General features: G+C 50.5%; 2 protein-coding genes across 4 annotated transcripts in view; one reads left to right on the top strand and one right to left on the bottom strand.

The window, feature by feature from the left end:
- LOC137421324 (polycomb protein SCMH1) overlaps nt 1-7,638 on the top strand; it is a 59,348-nt gene extending 51,710 nt beyond the window's left edge. For all 3 annotated transcript variants that reach the window (XM_068107251.2, XM_068107249.2, XM_068107250.2), the window contains 2 exons: nt 5,467-5,615; nt 7,321-7,638. In XM_068107251.2, the coding sequence (XP_067963352.1) occupies nt 5,467-5,615; nt 7,321-7,461 (290 nt within the window). In that variant the 3' untranslated portion in view covers nt 7,462-7,638. The remainder of the gene's footprint in view (nt 1-5,466; nt 5,616-7,320) is intronic.
- LOC137421323 (uncharacterized) overlaps nt 1-15,453 on the bottom strand; it is a 42,663-nt gene extending 27,210 nt beyond the window's left edge. The window contains exon 1 of the mRNA XM_068107246.2: nt 15,340-15,453. The gene's annotated coding sequence lies outside the window, so the exon portion shown is untranslated. The remainder of the gene's footprint in view (nt 1-15,339) is intronic.
- Between the last annotated feature and the right edge of the window lie 497 nt (nt 15,454-15,950).

The raw sequence follows: 15,950 nt of genomic DNA, 5'->3' as shown, positions 1-15,950 counted from the left end.
CCCCGTGCACCGAGGGCTCACGTCGGCTATACGTCGGCCGAAACACTCCCCCGGTCTGTGTCGATGCTTGAGTCGCATTCTCATCACACGCGACCCGTTTCTCACTCACACAACGCGGCGCTCCAGCGCCTCTCATACACCCCATGCATTCCGTTATTGCACTTTCTCTCCATACATTCTCTTCTCTTGCACACTTAGGTGCACACCACTCAGGCGCACTCATGCCGTTCGCACACTCCCTTATTACACATCCTCACGCACACCCTGGTGCACTCATACCACTCACACACTCCGTTACACACTCGGCCATCACACACCCTCGCGTACTCTCCCCATTACGTACTCCGTAACAACCACGGGTGTGCACTCCTGCACACACCCAATCAGCGCACACTTACCCACGGGTGTGCAATCTCCTGCTGCACACCCAATCACGCGCTCTGGTGTGCACTCCCGCACACTCTCTTCGGTCATTGCACACTCTGTCACACTCTTCCCACATACACTCTGTTGTGCATTCGCTCTCACTCTCGGTAACACACTCGCGCTTCGGTGCCGTTCACACACGCACGCCATTCACCTTCACACAGCGCACCACGGACCTTCCACGAGCGCCCGGGTGACGCCGCGATCCCAAGCGCGCGAAAAATATTTTCGTGCCAAACACTTTCGTGCCATACACGCTCCTACTCACCTTCGGGATTCTCTTCTCCGCCAACCGCACCTGGAAACTTTCATTTGGGTTAGGCAGCATGGCATCACGATGCGAACACGGACTTTGCACATATTCCATTTCCATCTCCGATATAATTTCTGCTTCTGCCGTCTCTTCGTCCCCAATTTCCACTATAATTTCTTTTTCTTTTTCTAGCCCAACGACCGCCGGCGCGCTTAAAATTTTCTCTTCTAATTTGGCGGCCGTCAGCTTTTCCATACCCCGTGTCGCGATTTCTACCCTGGTCAACTTAACTGTGCTCGGCTCTACCCCGCTCTCCACGCGTTTCTCACATCGCGTTACCCCGTCGCGTACCAATGCGACTTCCTCGCTCAACTTGCATCTTATGTCCTTCCCTGTCTCTTTTATTTCCTTTTTCGGCGCCACCCTCATTTGTTCCAATTCGTTCTTTTGGGCGTCCATTTTGCTTTCCAGCCCGTTTTTTTACCTTTTCCAATTGATCCCCATCTGTTTTATTTCCCGGGCGGATTTGTCCCCCATTTCCTTCAATTGGCCCCCCATTTTGTTTTCCAACCCTTTTATTTCCCGGGTGGATTTGTCACTTTGGGTGTCTATTTTTGCCATGAGTTGAATTAGGTACAATTCAATGTTGCACCCGGGTCGCACAGCGGGTTCGGCTGCCGCGGCCACGTGTGAGGCGCCGCCATTTTCTTTCCCCGCTGCCGGCCCCTCGTCACTGTCCTCCTCTATTTCTCCCCATTCTTCCCGGGGGTCCTGGGTCATCGATTCTAACACCTCATCTTCTACCCCCACCGGCATTCTACCGTCTTCGCTATCCATGGCACGAATTAAATTTGGATTTTAATAATTAAATTTCGGCCGCTCGTAATTTTGAGTGCGTTAAGCGCACTTCGGGTCCAATCCCACTCCCCGACAACAATTGTTGCGGATCTCGATGCCGGCCTTCTCCCCTTACCAAGGGGGGATTAGTCCCCTTGTCTTTGACTGACCAGGCGCGACCCAAGGCCTATGACGTCCTTTCCGGACAGCGCTAAATAGGGTTGTAGGACCAGATTCACTATTACCTAAGGACTAGCGCTGCCCTGAAATGAGGAGATAAGCCTTGCACGAATCACGTGTGTTGGTGGATACGCCGAGCGGTAGCGAACACACAATCCGTGCCGTTATTAATTACTAGACCCCGATCCAAGCGGTTCTTATTCATGCAAAACTTACCCAATGATGGAAAACGCGAAAGCGGTCGAATTCAGAAGAAAAGGAATAATGAGATTTATTCACACGATGTACAATAATGAGGAGAAGAAGAAGACACAGTGCAGCCTTAATAACAGTCTTAACTTACTCCCCAGACAAACGGGCCTGTCTCACACACAGACACTCACACGGGGATTGCAGATGAACAGGTTGATGGTCACCAGCACGTCCAGGGATGGCCTCCGTGCAACTCTCTCTCCCCGGTCCCCAGCTCGTACCGCGAAGATGGATTGCAATAGCAGGGAGGAGTTTGTATGGTGCCGTTGGGACGCACTGGGCTACTTGCGGGGCGAACGGTAGGGGAGGGCTCTGGTGGTTAATCACTCGCAGGCTATTACCGCATTTTATCCACGTGGCTGGAATATTCGCTATCGGCTGGCTTGGCTGTAGCCGCGTATGTAATAAACGAATACCGTTCCAAGCCTCGAAACGCCAATACAATCAAGGGCTCTCAATGCACTCGCCGTAAAGGTCCTTGCCAAAGCGCGATTCCTTCAAGTCCTTTCGATACAAGTGCTTGGCTTCAGTCCTTTTTAAGGGCTTTGTGCACTGGCTTTTATAGGTACGCCCCGCGAACCTTCTAGCACTTGCCAGACGCCCCTTACCACACACGATCACGCCATGCCCTGAGAGCCCTGGTTGGCTGGTAGCCCTTACCGTCATCACCTCTGACGTGCTGACTTGCACCGCCCCAACCCGACCCCGCGCTCCTCCCTCTTCTCAGGCCCAGCGAGCAAACAAAGGGCAGCGAATGCTGCTGGCAGCCAAAGTGTAACAAAATGAGGCATCAGCCAATTGGGGCGCGGGATCGATTATGCCCATCGATGGATTTGGAGGGTGGCGCAAAAATGAAAGGACCTAAACTCATGGCTTTACACAACGCAGATATTACGAGGGAAATGGCCTATACTCACACATACTATGACATAACTAATACTCTAAGTGGGCCTACGTGTTGCTTGTGGACTAACTATGGGGGGGGGGGGGGGGGGGCAAACCTTTAGCCTTTAATGATGTCATATGTACAAATCTCAAAACCGTCGCAATATATATATATATATATATATATAGATCATATATACATGATCATATGATATGATTATGATCATGTTTTATGATCCGAGCATGATGAACTATATTCTCAGATGGGAACACCACAGGTCAATCCAGAAGGTACGATTTACTTTTCCATGTTTTATATAAAATCACACGTCTTCGCATATCTCGTTTCTTCTTGTAAATGGTTTTTGTTCTCCACGCTTTTGGTATTATATCATTTAGCCATAGCTTTGTGTCGATGCAATTGATTTGCGCAACGTGTTATCCTGAACACATCCAATGATGTGTCAAATTTGCGCAACAATTTGCGCATCCAAATTGCGCAACAATATCTCTCCGTTCTCAAGACCGAACTCTCTTATCTGTCTCCCTCTTCCAAATCCTGGTGGCATCTGGTCAAATCTGTTTCTGGTGTTTGTTTCCCCTCCATCCCCTCCCTCACCTCAAACGGCTACACGGCTGACTCCGCACATGAAAAAGCTGAATGCCTCAACTCTGTGTTTGCCTCTAAATCTTGTGTCCCAAACCCATCCCTCTCTGTACCCACCGTACCCAGTCGTACCCAGCTGCTCCTGGACTCTGTGTCCTTTCCTCCTGACAAGGTGGAAAAGTTTCTGTCAACCCTCGACTCTAATTCTGCAACTGGACCTGACGGCATCAGCCCACGGGTCCTAAAATCCTGTTCTTCCGCTCTTTCACTCACTCTGTTCTCTTCACCCTCTCTTTTGCTCAAGGTCATTTTCCATCTGCTTGGAAATCAGCCAACATCACCGCTTTGCACAAAAAAGGTGCAAAAACAGATCCTAGCAACTACAGACCAATCAGCCTTCTCCCAATTATCAGCAAAGTCATGGAATCCATCATTGCTTCAGATATTAAATCTTTCCTCTTCTCCAATGGCTTGATCTCTGATCATCAATTTGGCTTCAGACCAGGTCACTCCACTCTGGACATGCTGCTTCTGCTTTTCTCAACAATGAATGGAGGTCCTCAATGCCAAACAGGAAATCAGAGCTGTCTCCCTTGACATATCACGTGCCTTCGATACGGTCTGGCACCCCGCTCTGCTCACCAAACTCTCCTCCTTTGGTATCCATGGAAATCTCCACGCATGGCTGGCTGACTTCCTCTGTAGTCGAAGTCAACGTGTGGCCCTGAATGGGTTTCTCTCATCTCCTCTTCCTGTTAAGGCTGGAGTTCCCCAAGGCAGTGTTCTGGGCCCTGTGCTTTTTCTGGTCTTCATCAATGATCTCTCTGACCCTCTTGAAAATCCTCTCTATCTCTTTGCTGATGACTCTACTCTCTGTCGCTCCATTCCTCATTCCTCAGATCGGCAGTCTGCAGCCTCTCTGCAGACCTGGACAAAATCACAGACTGGGCAAACAAGTGGAACATGTCTTTCAATCCTGACAAATCTCACACTCTTACGATGTTTCTCCGAAAAGACCGACTGGACAACCCTCCCATCTACTTTCTGAATAATCCTCTCCAAGAAGTTCTGTCACTCAAGCTTTTGGGTCTCACTATCTGCCATGATCTTTCCTGGGACAACCACATTTCAAATCTGGCCTCCAAAGCCAGTCGCCGACTGGGCATCCTCCGTCGTGCGAAGTCCTTCCTTGGCACGCCTGAGCTCCTCACCACATACAAGGCTTTCATCCGCAGCTCAATGGAATACTGCTCTCCCCTCTGGGCTGGTGCTCCTGCCTCACACCTAGCTCGTCTTCACGCTGTTGAAACCAAAGCGTTCAGAATCATTGGAATCTCCCGCGATGAAGCTAACTCCAAGGGCCTTTCACTCACTCACCGCAGGCAGGTTGGTGGTCTTTCCGTCTTCTACCGACTCCTCTCTGGCCTTGTCCCCCCAGCTCTCTCTGGGCTGTCCCCCAAATATTCCGACAGGTCACACAAGATCTGCCTGCAACCCTCTTATGGTTAAACTGCCAAAATCAAGACTCTCTGCTCACCTTCACTCCTTCATTCCTCTTTTCTCCCACCTCTGGAACAAACTCCCTCACTCTCTTCAATCCCACTCCACCCTCCAGGTCTTTAAAACAGCTGTTCACCACCATCTCTTATCTTCCACCACCCAAAACCTTGATCTTTTCTACTCCCGCTTATTTCACCCCAAATCCACTTTTTTGAAATACCAACTTCTGTCCTGGAAGTCCTTGGTGTCCTTGTGTTTTATACTTCTCCCACCCCCCCCCCTCCCCCTTCCCACGCCTCCTCCCCCCAAGCCCTCTCCCTCCCACACATCTCCCTGCTCTCAGATGTTATGTTTGTGTGCTTCCCCTTCTCTCCCCATCTTGTCTTCCGCTCCCTCTTTTTATATATCTTGTTTGGCTGGTTGATTTGTTTGTGAAATAAATGTTAGCTCTTTCACGAGCCTCGATTCAGTATACAAAAAAAAGAAAAAGTGATGTTGTTCCTGTCGTTTGTACCCGTTTCCACAGTGAGTTCCACTACAGGACCCGAGACGGCCATGAGCCCTTCACCTCCACGGGGCCACCCAGATGATTGGTCGGTTGATGATGTCATCAACTTTGTGAAGTCGGCCGATCCTGGTGGGGGTGGCGCCCAGGCCGAAGCTTTTAGGCGGCACGTAAGTTACTCGGCCACTTGTTCTGCCGACCTGACGCTCGGAAAGCAAGACGCGAGTACGAGGAATCGTACCGAGCTGTGCTCTTCATCAAATTGCTCACGGTCTACCAGCATAATCAATCACAAAGGTGGGCGGTCCGCTTCGAAAGTCCGCTTATCCGCTTATCCGCTGCAGCGGACTAACGTTTTCGAAGCGGATAAGCGAATCGGAACAACCCCCGGAAACCGAAGCGGATAAGCGTAAGCGGACTACCGAAAAATTAAAGCGCATCGCGATTCGCCAAATCAGCTGTTAGCCTGAGCCGTTACTCTAGAATTGTGAATATTTATTTAAGTGAATAATAAGTGAAACCCTAACAACTCGGCTCTCGCCCAATCTCTTCCCGCTCGAGTTCCGTGATGCTTGGGTAACTCTGTTTCTCAGGCATAACACGCAGCTCCCGAGCTCTGCCTCGGTCGAGCGCGTGTTCAGCTACGGGTCGGACATCCTCAGGCCTAAGAGGTCGGCCCTGGCTGCACCGAACTTCGAGGCCCTCGTCTTCATGAAGGGCAACCTCCAAATCCTCAAGAAGGCCCACGAGGTGGAGGAGGAAGACGAGGACTAGTCAACAGACTGCTAGTCTGTTGACTAGTAGACTCTCTTGTCAAAGAAAGGACGGGCAAATTGATTTTTCTTTAATGTAACTTGCATATATTAAAATTATATTTAAATTAACTGTAGAGTAGAGTAGAGTCGAGTGGAAAACTTTATTTCAATAAATTTTGAATAAATTTTATTTAAATAAAAATGTATATTTTTGATCTTAAAAGCTTTGTTTGTCTTTGTAGTCGTTAGAAATGGCTATTTAGGCTTAAAAAGCATTAAATTCCCTTTAGAAACGTCAAAAATCGCTTTAAAAACGTCGAAGCGCTTTAAAAAAATCGAATCGAAGCGGATAAGCGGTAAGCGGACTAAGATTTTCGGCCGCTGAAGCGGATAAGCGAATCGGACTACACGGGCTGGCGGAGCGGATAAGCGGTAAGCGGACTTAAAATTTTCCGAATCGCGCCCACCTTTAATCAATCATGCGGAATAAACTCCCACAGCTAGACTCTCATATCGCTTTCTCTATTGGCTAAGTAGACATCCCTAAATATTTGGCACAGCTCGTTACAAGGTACACAGTAAGGAGCGTAACAAAAACCCAATGTCGATGCACTGGCCGTTTTACCCGAGCGGTTGGAAGAACGGCGGCACGGATGGTTTTCCCTTGAGTGAAGAGCATCATTGAGGCGATTAAACGACACAATACTCAAAAGGAACATTTTAAAGTTTTCCCCGCCGATGATTTATACGTACAACTCCCCCTAAACCTTCTGCCCTCCAGGTTCTGTGCTCAGCGGCCTGAACCTGTCTCTCATTTGTAGACGTCATACTGGCGACTCATGGGATTTATCATTCGTCTCCATCCCTAAAAGTAGACACTTTAATTCGAGTCTTGTTAATAATTTCTCAAATTAACGAGGTTGTTCACCTGCTTTGTATAATCCTCCTCCTGATTCTCCGTTGCTCTTCTCCTCCTTCCCTCATCTGTTGCTCTTCTTCCTCCTCCCCTCCTCTGTTGCTCTTCTTCCTCCTTCCCTCCCCTGTTGCTCTTCTTCCTCCTTCCCTCCTCTGTTGCTCTTCTCCTCCTTCCCTCCGTTGCTCTTCTTCCTCCTCCCATCAGGAAATCGATGGCCGCGCGTTGCTGCTGCTCAGAGCAGATGCCATGATGCGCTACATGGGGTTGAAGTTGGGTCCAGCACTCAAGCTCTCCCACCACATCGGACGTCTTCGAGAAACAACAACACACAGCCAGCGACTTTAGATAGACGATGTTCATGTCCATTATTTCCTCTCTACCACGACCTGTCAGTATTGTCTTCACTCTGTCCGAGTGTCTTTCTCTCCCTATCTCTTTGCTTTTTTCCTTTCTCTTTAAAATGATGCAAAGAATGTAAAATGGTGAAAACCACATTGAATGGTAAAGATGTTGTTTCTGGTTCCAGTTTGAAGTGAGTGGATCATGTTGCACCTCCATAAGCCAAATTGTCGATGGAATGGTTTCCAGGTGATGTTTGTGTTGGTTGAAAACATTTTAAACCGCAGCATGGCCATTACTACACCTGTAAATCATGTACTAGTTCATATCTTCACTGTTATTTGTTTGGGTGGTACAAATGAAGACCCGAGTGGAAGAAGTACTTTCGTCACAAAATAACTGTTTGCAAAATTATTACAGACGTAGATTCTTACCATACTGTAGATTGGCTTCCTGGTTCTAACTTTCTTTGCCCAAGAATGTGACTTAACTCCTTCCACTCAGGTCTTCAAATGGCCTCCTTGTTGTGCTCTTCCACTTTCGCTCCGACCTCCTGACCCCACAACCTTCTCGTATTGCAACTTCCTGTCTTCCCATTTCTTCAGGATTTCCTCTCACTTCATACCCTCCCACTCATCCTTCGTACCCTCCCACTCATCCTTCGTACCCTCCCACTCATCCTTCGTACTCTCCCACTCATCCTTCGTACCCTCCCACTCATCCTTCGTACCCTCCCACTCATCCTTCGTACCCTCCCACTCATCCTTCGTACCCTCCCACTCATCCTTCGTACCCTCCCACTCATCCTTCGTACCCTCCCACTCATCCTTCGTACCCTCCCACTCATCCTTCGTACCCTCACACTCATCCTTCGTACCGTCCCACTCATCCTTCGAACCCTCCCACTCATCCTTCGAACCCTCCCACTCATCCTTCGTCCCCTCCCACTCATCCTTCGTACCCTCCCACTCATCCTTCGTACCGTCCCACTCATCCTTCGTACCCTCACACTCATCCTTCGTACCGTCCCACTCATCCTTCGTACCCTCACACTCATCCTTCGTCCCCTCCCACTCATCCTTCGTACCCTCCCACTCATCCTTCGTACCCTCCCACTCATCCTTCGTACCCTCCCACTCATCCTTCGTACCGTCCCACTCATCCTTCGTACCGTCCCACTCATCCTTCGTACCGTCCCACCCATCCTTCGTACCGTCCCACCCATCCTTCGTACCGTCCAACCCATCCTTCGTACCGTCCAACCCATCCTTCGTACCGTCCAACCCATCCTTCGTACCGTCCAACCCATCCTTCGTACCGTCCAACCCATCCTTCGTACCGTCCAACCCATCCTTCGTACCGTCCCACTCATCCTTCGTACCCTCCCACTCATCCTTCGTACCCTCCCACTCATCCTTCGTACCCTCCCACTCATCCTTCGTACCCTCACACTCATCCTTCGTACCCTCACACTCATCCTTCGTACCGTCCCACTCATCCTTCGAACCCTCCCACTCATCCTTCGTCCCCTCCCACTCATCCTTCGTACCCTCCCACTCATCCTTCGTACCGTCCCACTCATCCTTCGTACCCTCACACTCATCCTTCGTACCGTCCCACTCATCCTTCGTACCCTCACACTCATCCTTCGTCCCCTCCCACTCATCCTTCGTACCCTCCCACTCATCCTTCGTACCCTCCCACTCATCCTTCGTACCCTCCCACTCATCCTTCGTACCCTCCCACTCATCCTTCGTACCGTCCCACTCATCCTTCGTACCGTCCCACCCATCCTTCGTACCGTCCCACCCATCCTTCGTACCGTCCCACCCATCCTTCGTACCGTCCAACCCATCCTTCGTACCGTCCCACTCATCCTTCGTACCCTCACACTCATCCTTCGTACCGTCCCACTCATCCTTCGTACCCTCACACTCATCCTTCGTCCCCTCACACTCATCCTTCGTACCCTCCCACTCATCCTTCGTACCCTCCCACTCATCCTTCGTACCCTCCCACTCATCCTTCGTACCCTCCCACTCATCCTTCGTACCCTCCCACTCATCCTTCGTACCCTCCCACTCATCCTTCGTACCGTCCCACTCATCCTTCGTACCGTCCCACTCATCCTTCGTACCGTCCCACCCATCCTTCGTACCGTCCAACCCATCCTTCGTACCGTCCAACCCATCCTTCGTACCGTCCAACCCATCCTTCGTACCGTCCAACCCATCCTTCGTACCGTCCAACCCATCCTTCGTACCGTCCAACCCATCCTTCGTACCGTCCCACTCATCCTTCGTACCGTCCCACTCATCCTTCGTACCGTCCCACTCATCCTTCGTACCGTCCCACTCATCCTTCGTACCGTCCCACTCATCCTTCGTACCGTCCCACTCATCCTTCGTACCCTCGCACTCATCCTTCGTACCCTCGCACTCATCCTTCGTACCCTCGCACTCATCCTTCGTACCCTCGCACTCATCCTTCGTACCGTCCCACTCATCCTTCGTACCGTCCCACTCATCCTTCGTACCCTCGCACTCATCCTTCGTACCCTCGCACTCATCCTTCGTACCCTCGCACTCATCCTTCGTGCCCTCGCACTCATCCTTCGTGCCCTCGCACTCATCCTTCGTGCCCTCCCACTCATCCTTCCTACCCTCCCACTCATCCTTCGTATCCTCCCACTCATCCTTCGTACCCTCCCACTCATCCTTTATACCCTCACACTCATCCTTCGTATCCTCCCACTCATCCTTCGTACCCTCCCACTCATCCTTTATACCCTCACACTCAACCAAAACTATTGAAAAAATAATAATTTAAATTTCATTTATCACATTTTCATAGACAACTTAACAACCTTTGTCCTTTGTTCTGATTTACTGTTCCTCCTGTTGCTGTTGATTATATTAAGCAATAAGCATTCAGCATGAACACCAGAAGTGCTACCGATGCCTGGCAGTTCATGGCTTGTAGAACTTTGGGGACCCAAGCCCTCTAGTCCGAGAGAGACCATGGCCTTCTTTGTTGTGGCTGTTGAAGGAGTTCTCCTTCTCATCCCACCTAAATCCAGGATCACTGCTCACCTCCACTCATATGTTCCTCTTTTTTTCCCCACCTGTGGAACCAACTTAAACATTCTCATCAATCTCATTTTTACCTCTCGGTCTTTAAGATAACTGTTCACCACCATCTCAGATCGTCCCGAATCCAGGATCATGATCTTTTCTACCCCCGTTAACCCCCCCCCCCCTCCCCGCTTCTCCACCATCTCACATCGTCCCCAATCCAGGATCATGATCTTTTCTACCCCCGTTAACTCCCCCCCCCCCCCTCCCCCACCGTCTCACATCGTCCCCAATCCAGGATCATGATCTTTTCTACCCCCGTTAACCCCCCCCCCCCCCCTCCCCGCTTCTCCACCATCTCAGATCGTCCCCAATCCAGGATCATGATCTTTTCTACCCCCGTTAAGCCCCCCCCCCTCCCCGCTTCTCCACCATCTCACATCGTCCCCAATCCAGGATCATGATCTTTTCTACCCCCGTTAACCCCTCCCCGTCCCCCTCCCCGCTTCTCCACCCACCCATATTCTATCTAAATTTCCAATTTTTCCCTCCTGAGTTTCCTTCTGTATCCATCTTTTCCACCCCATGCATCCTCTCCTGCGCCACATCCGTACACATGCCCATTGTTTTTCCAACACTGCCTCGATCTTGTCCAACTCTGTTGTTGGTGTCCCCCCCCCCCCCCCCCCCCCGCGCCTTCTCTCAATTGTTCTTTTTGTCCTACTCTGTCTTGATCTGTTCAGTGTATGAATTCTAACTCTTCCATGAGCCTTCACTATTTTTTAATTTTTTTTGTATACAGAGTCGAGGCTCGTGAAAGAGCTAAAATTTATCAAACAAACAAGCAAAGAAAGTATATAAAAAGGGGAGCGGTCGACAAGATGGGGAGAGAAGGGGAGGAAGAACACAAACACAACATTTGAGAGCAGGGACATCGGGAGATGTGTGGGAGGAAGAGGGCCTGGGGGGAGGCAGGATAGGCATAAAACACAAGGACACCAAGGACTTCCAGGAAAGAAGTTGGTATTTCAAAAAAGTGGATTTGGGGTGAAATTAGCGGGGGTAGAAAAGATCAAGGTTTTGGATTGGGGAAGATAAGAGATGGTGGTGAACAGCTGTTTTAAAGACCTGGAGGGAGGAGTGGGATTGAAGAGAGTGAGGGAGTTTGTTCCAGAGGCGGGAGAAAAGAGGAATGAAGGAGTGAAGGTGAGCAGAGAGTCTTGATTTTGGCAGTTCAACCATAAGAGGGTTGCAGGCAGATCTTGTGTGACCTTAAGGAATATTTGGGGGACAGAGCACAGAGACCTGGGGAAGCAAGGCCGGAGAGGAGTCGATAGAAGACGGAAAGACCACCAACCTGCCTGCGGTGAGTAAGTGAAAGGCCCTCGGAGTTAGCGTCATCGCGGGAGATTCCAATGATTCTGAACGCTTTGGGTTCAACAGCGTGAAGACGAGCTAGGTGTGAAGCAGGAGCACCGGCCCAGAGGGGAGAGCAGTACTCCATTGAGCTGCGGATGAAAGCCTTGTACGTGGTGAGGAGCTCAGGTGTGCCAAGGAAGGATTTCGCACGACGGAGGATACCCAGTCGGCGACTGGCTTTGGAGGCCAGCTTGGAAATGTGGTTTTCCCAGGAAAGATCATGGCAGACAGTGAGTATGTATACAAACCGTGATCCTGTTACCTCCCCATGTGACTGGCCATGTCAGCCATGGTAAATCCTTCATGGTCAACACCTCATCTTCCTGTTTCTCTCTCTGACCGTTTCAGATTCTCTGAGGAAGCTCACTCTGTGTCTCTTCCCTTCTGAACAGTACAATACCCATTCATAAAAATCCACCACACAGGTAAAAAGTGCAGTCTGTCTAAGCATTCGGTAACGCAGCTCTTCACCCATTTTGTCACCATTATTGGTATTTAAAGGGCAAACTGCCTTGTAATGAGCACAAACACACTTGTCTACCTTTCCTCCAAGCATGTTCCGGCCTCATGTCTCTTCAGCTGTAATCCCCACCTGTGTTCCCACCCCCTTGTACCCACACCCTTTCTGCTCTCTTTCCTTTAGTGGACCAGATGAACAGGATTGGATGTCACATCCAATCCTCTTCATCTGGTCCACCGACACTAAAAGGCTTGCACTCCAATATGAGTATCTCTCCTGTAGGTGACCACATGATCTGTGATTGATTTCTGCTCGACGGATGACTTTTATTCACAGGATTATGTGGGACTTCATCTCCCACCCTGGTTCATCCTTGTACCCCTTTCATACACCCAATGCTTGTGCACATGGTAGTGATGCGGCTTGCTTGCATCAGGAGACACTCCACACCTTTGATCCCACCCAACCCCCACCTTTGTTCACCCCACCCCCTTTCCCATCTTGTTCACGCCGCCCTTTCTTGCCCTTGTTTACCTCCTCTGCCACCCTTGCAGATCATATGTTCACGCTCCAAGTATCCTACCTATCTTATCCCGAGTAAAACGATTGATGTTGGGAGTGAAGCCATTCTGTGCACACATTGTTGTACCCTTGGGCCTATCATAAATGGAATCTCCAATTGGTTGTACCCCTGTGGTTTTTGCCATTTTGTGATATTCGCATCATTTTGGTGTGAACAATCCAACCTTTTGCAACCCCCCTCCTCCACCCCTGAAAATCTTTCTGGTTAATGACAAATTAATGTCTACATCGTTATATCCAAACATCTTTCTCCTTTTTTATGATATCATGGAAGGTTATTTGTGATTCTGGCCAAAAGAAAACATTCTCTGTCCCATTTTATTTCAGATCAAGTCATCTGTTGTAGTTTCTCATCTTATCGACTTCAAACGTTGCAATAAATAGTTGAATGCTTCACTTGATTTCCTTCATTTATTGTGCACTATTAAAAGTACCCGTCCCCAGTGAAGGGAGGAACTAGCTAGCCAAGTACCCGTCCCCAGTGTAGGGAGGAACTAGCTAGCCAAGTACCCGTCCCCAGTGAAGGGAGAAGCTAGCTAGCCAAGTACCCGTCCCCAGTGAAGGGAGGAACTAGCTAGCCAAGTACCCGTCCCCAGTGAAGGGAGAAGCCGGCTAGCCAATTACCCGTCCCCAGTGTAGGGAGGAACTAGCTAGCCAAGTACCCGTCCCCAGTGTAGGGAGGAACTAGCTAGCCAAGTACCCGTCCCCAGTGAAGGGAGAAGCTAGCTAGCCAAGTACCCGTCCCCAGTGAAGGGAGGAACTAGCTAGCCAAGTACCCGTCCCCAGTGAAGGGAGGAACTAGCTAGCCAAGTACTCGTCCCCAGTGTAGGGAGGAACTAGCTAGCCAAGTACCCGTCCCCAGTGAAGGGAGAAGCTAGCTAGCCAAGTACCCGTCCCCAGTGTAGGGAGGAACTAGCTAGCCAAGTACCCGTCCCCAGTGAAGGGAAGAACTAGCTAGCCAAGTACCCGTCCCCAGTGAAGGGAGGAACTAGCTAGCCAAGTACCCGTCCCCAGTGAAGGGAGAAGCCGGCTAGCCAAGTACACGTCCTCCAGTGAAGGGAGAAGCTGGCGAGCCAAGTACACGTCCCCCAGTGAACAGAGAAACTGGCTAGCCAAGTACATGTCCCCAGTGAAGGGAGAAACTGGCTAGCCAATTATCCGTCCCCAGTGAAGGGAGAAGTGAGCGAGCCAAGTACACGTCCCCAGTGAAGGGAGAAACTGGCCAGCCAATTACCCGTCCCCAGTGAAGGGAGAAGCTAGCTAGCCAAGTTCATGTCCCCAGTGAATGGAGAAGCGAGCTCGGCAAGTACCCGTCCCCAGTGAAGGGAGAAGCTGGCTGGCCAAGTACTCGTCCCCAGTGAAGGGAGGAACTAGCCAGCCAAGTACCCATCCCCAGTGAAGGGAGGAACTAGCTAGCCAAGTACACGTCCCCAGTGAAGGGAGGAACTAGCTAGCCAAGTACACGTCCCCCAGTGAACGGAGAAACTGGCTAGCCAAGTACATGTCCCCAGTGAAGGGAGAAGCTGGCTAGCCAAGTACACGTCCCCAGTGAAGGGAGAAACTGCCTCGCCAATTATCCGTCCCCAGTGAAGGGAGAAGCGAGCGAGCCAAGTACACGTCCCCAGTGACGGGAGAAACTGGCCAGCCAATTACCTGTCCCCAGTGAAGGGAGAAACTGGCTTGCCAAGTACCTGTCTCCAGTGAAGGGAGAAACTGGCTATCCAAGTACCGGTCCCCAGTAAAGGGAGAAACTGGCTAGCCAAGTACCTGTCCCCAGTGAAGGGAGAAACTGGCTAGCCAAGTACCTGTCTCCAGTGAAGGGAGAAACTGGCTAGCCAAGTACCTGTCCCCAGTGAAGGGAGAAACTGGCTAGCCAAGTACACGTCCCCAGTGAAGGGAGAAACTGAAAGGTATCTCGACAAACTACGATTGATTGCAGCACACGTTTATTGACTCTGCCGATACAGGCCCGATTAACTGCAGCGTCATCCGAGCTGGGGCGTAGGGATACAATGCGGTCACGGTGTCGGGATACAATGATGCAAAGAATGCAAAATGGTGAAAACCACATTGAATGGTAAAGATGTTGTTTCTGGTTCCAGTTTGAAGTGAGTGGATCATGTTGCACCTCCATAAGCCAACTTGTCGATCGAATGGTTTCCAGGTGATGTTTGTGTTGGTTGAAAACATTTTAAACCGCAGCATGGCCATTACTACACCTGTAAATCATGTACTAGTTCATATCTTCACTGTTATTTGTTTGGGTGGTACAAATGAAGACCCGAGTGGAAGAAGTACTTTCGTCACAAAATAACTGTTTGCAAAATTATTACAGACATAGATTCTTACCATACTGTAGATTGACTTCCTGGTTCTAACTTTCTTTGCCCAAGAATGTGACTTAACTCCTTCCACTCAGGTCTTCAAATGGCCTCCTTGTTGTGCTCTGCCACTTTCGCTCCGACCTCCTGACCCCACAACCTTCTCTTAGTGCAACTTCCTGTCTTCCCATTTCTTCAGGATTTCCTTCTCACTTCATACCCTCCCACTCATCCTTCGTACCCTCCCACTCGTCCTTCGTACCCTCCCACTCGTCCTTCGTACCCTCCCACTCGTCCTTCGTACCCTCCCACTCGTCCTTCGTGCCCTCCCACTCGTCCTTCGTGCCCTCCCACTCGTCCTTCGTACCCTCCCACTCGTCCTTCGTACCCTCCCACTCGTCCTTCGTACCCTCCCACTCGTCCTTCGTACCCTCCCACTCGTCCTTCGTACCCTCCCACTCGTCCTTCGTACCCTCCCACTCGTCCTTCGTACCCTCCCACTCGTCCTTCGTACCCTCCCACTCGTCCTTCGTACCCTCCCACTCGTCCTTCGTACCCTCCCACTCGTCCTTCGTACCCTCCCACTCGTCCTTCGTACCCTCCCACTCGTCCTTCGTACCCTCCCACTCGTCCTTCGTA

The sequence above is a fragment of the Myxine glutinosa genome, chromosome 2 (assembly GCF_964187855.1).
Source record: "Myxine glutinosa chromosome 2, kmMyxGlut1.1, whole genome shotgun sequence".
NCBI classification, from domain to species: Eukaryota; Metazoa; Chordata; class Myxini; order Myxiniformes; family Myxinidae; genus Myxine; species Myxine glutinosa.
This window is presented reverse-complemented; position numbering and strand designations above follow the sequence as displayed.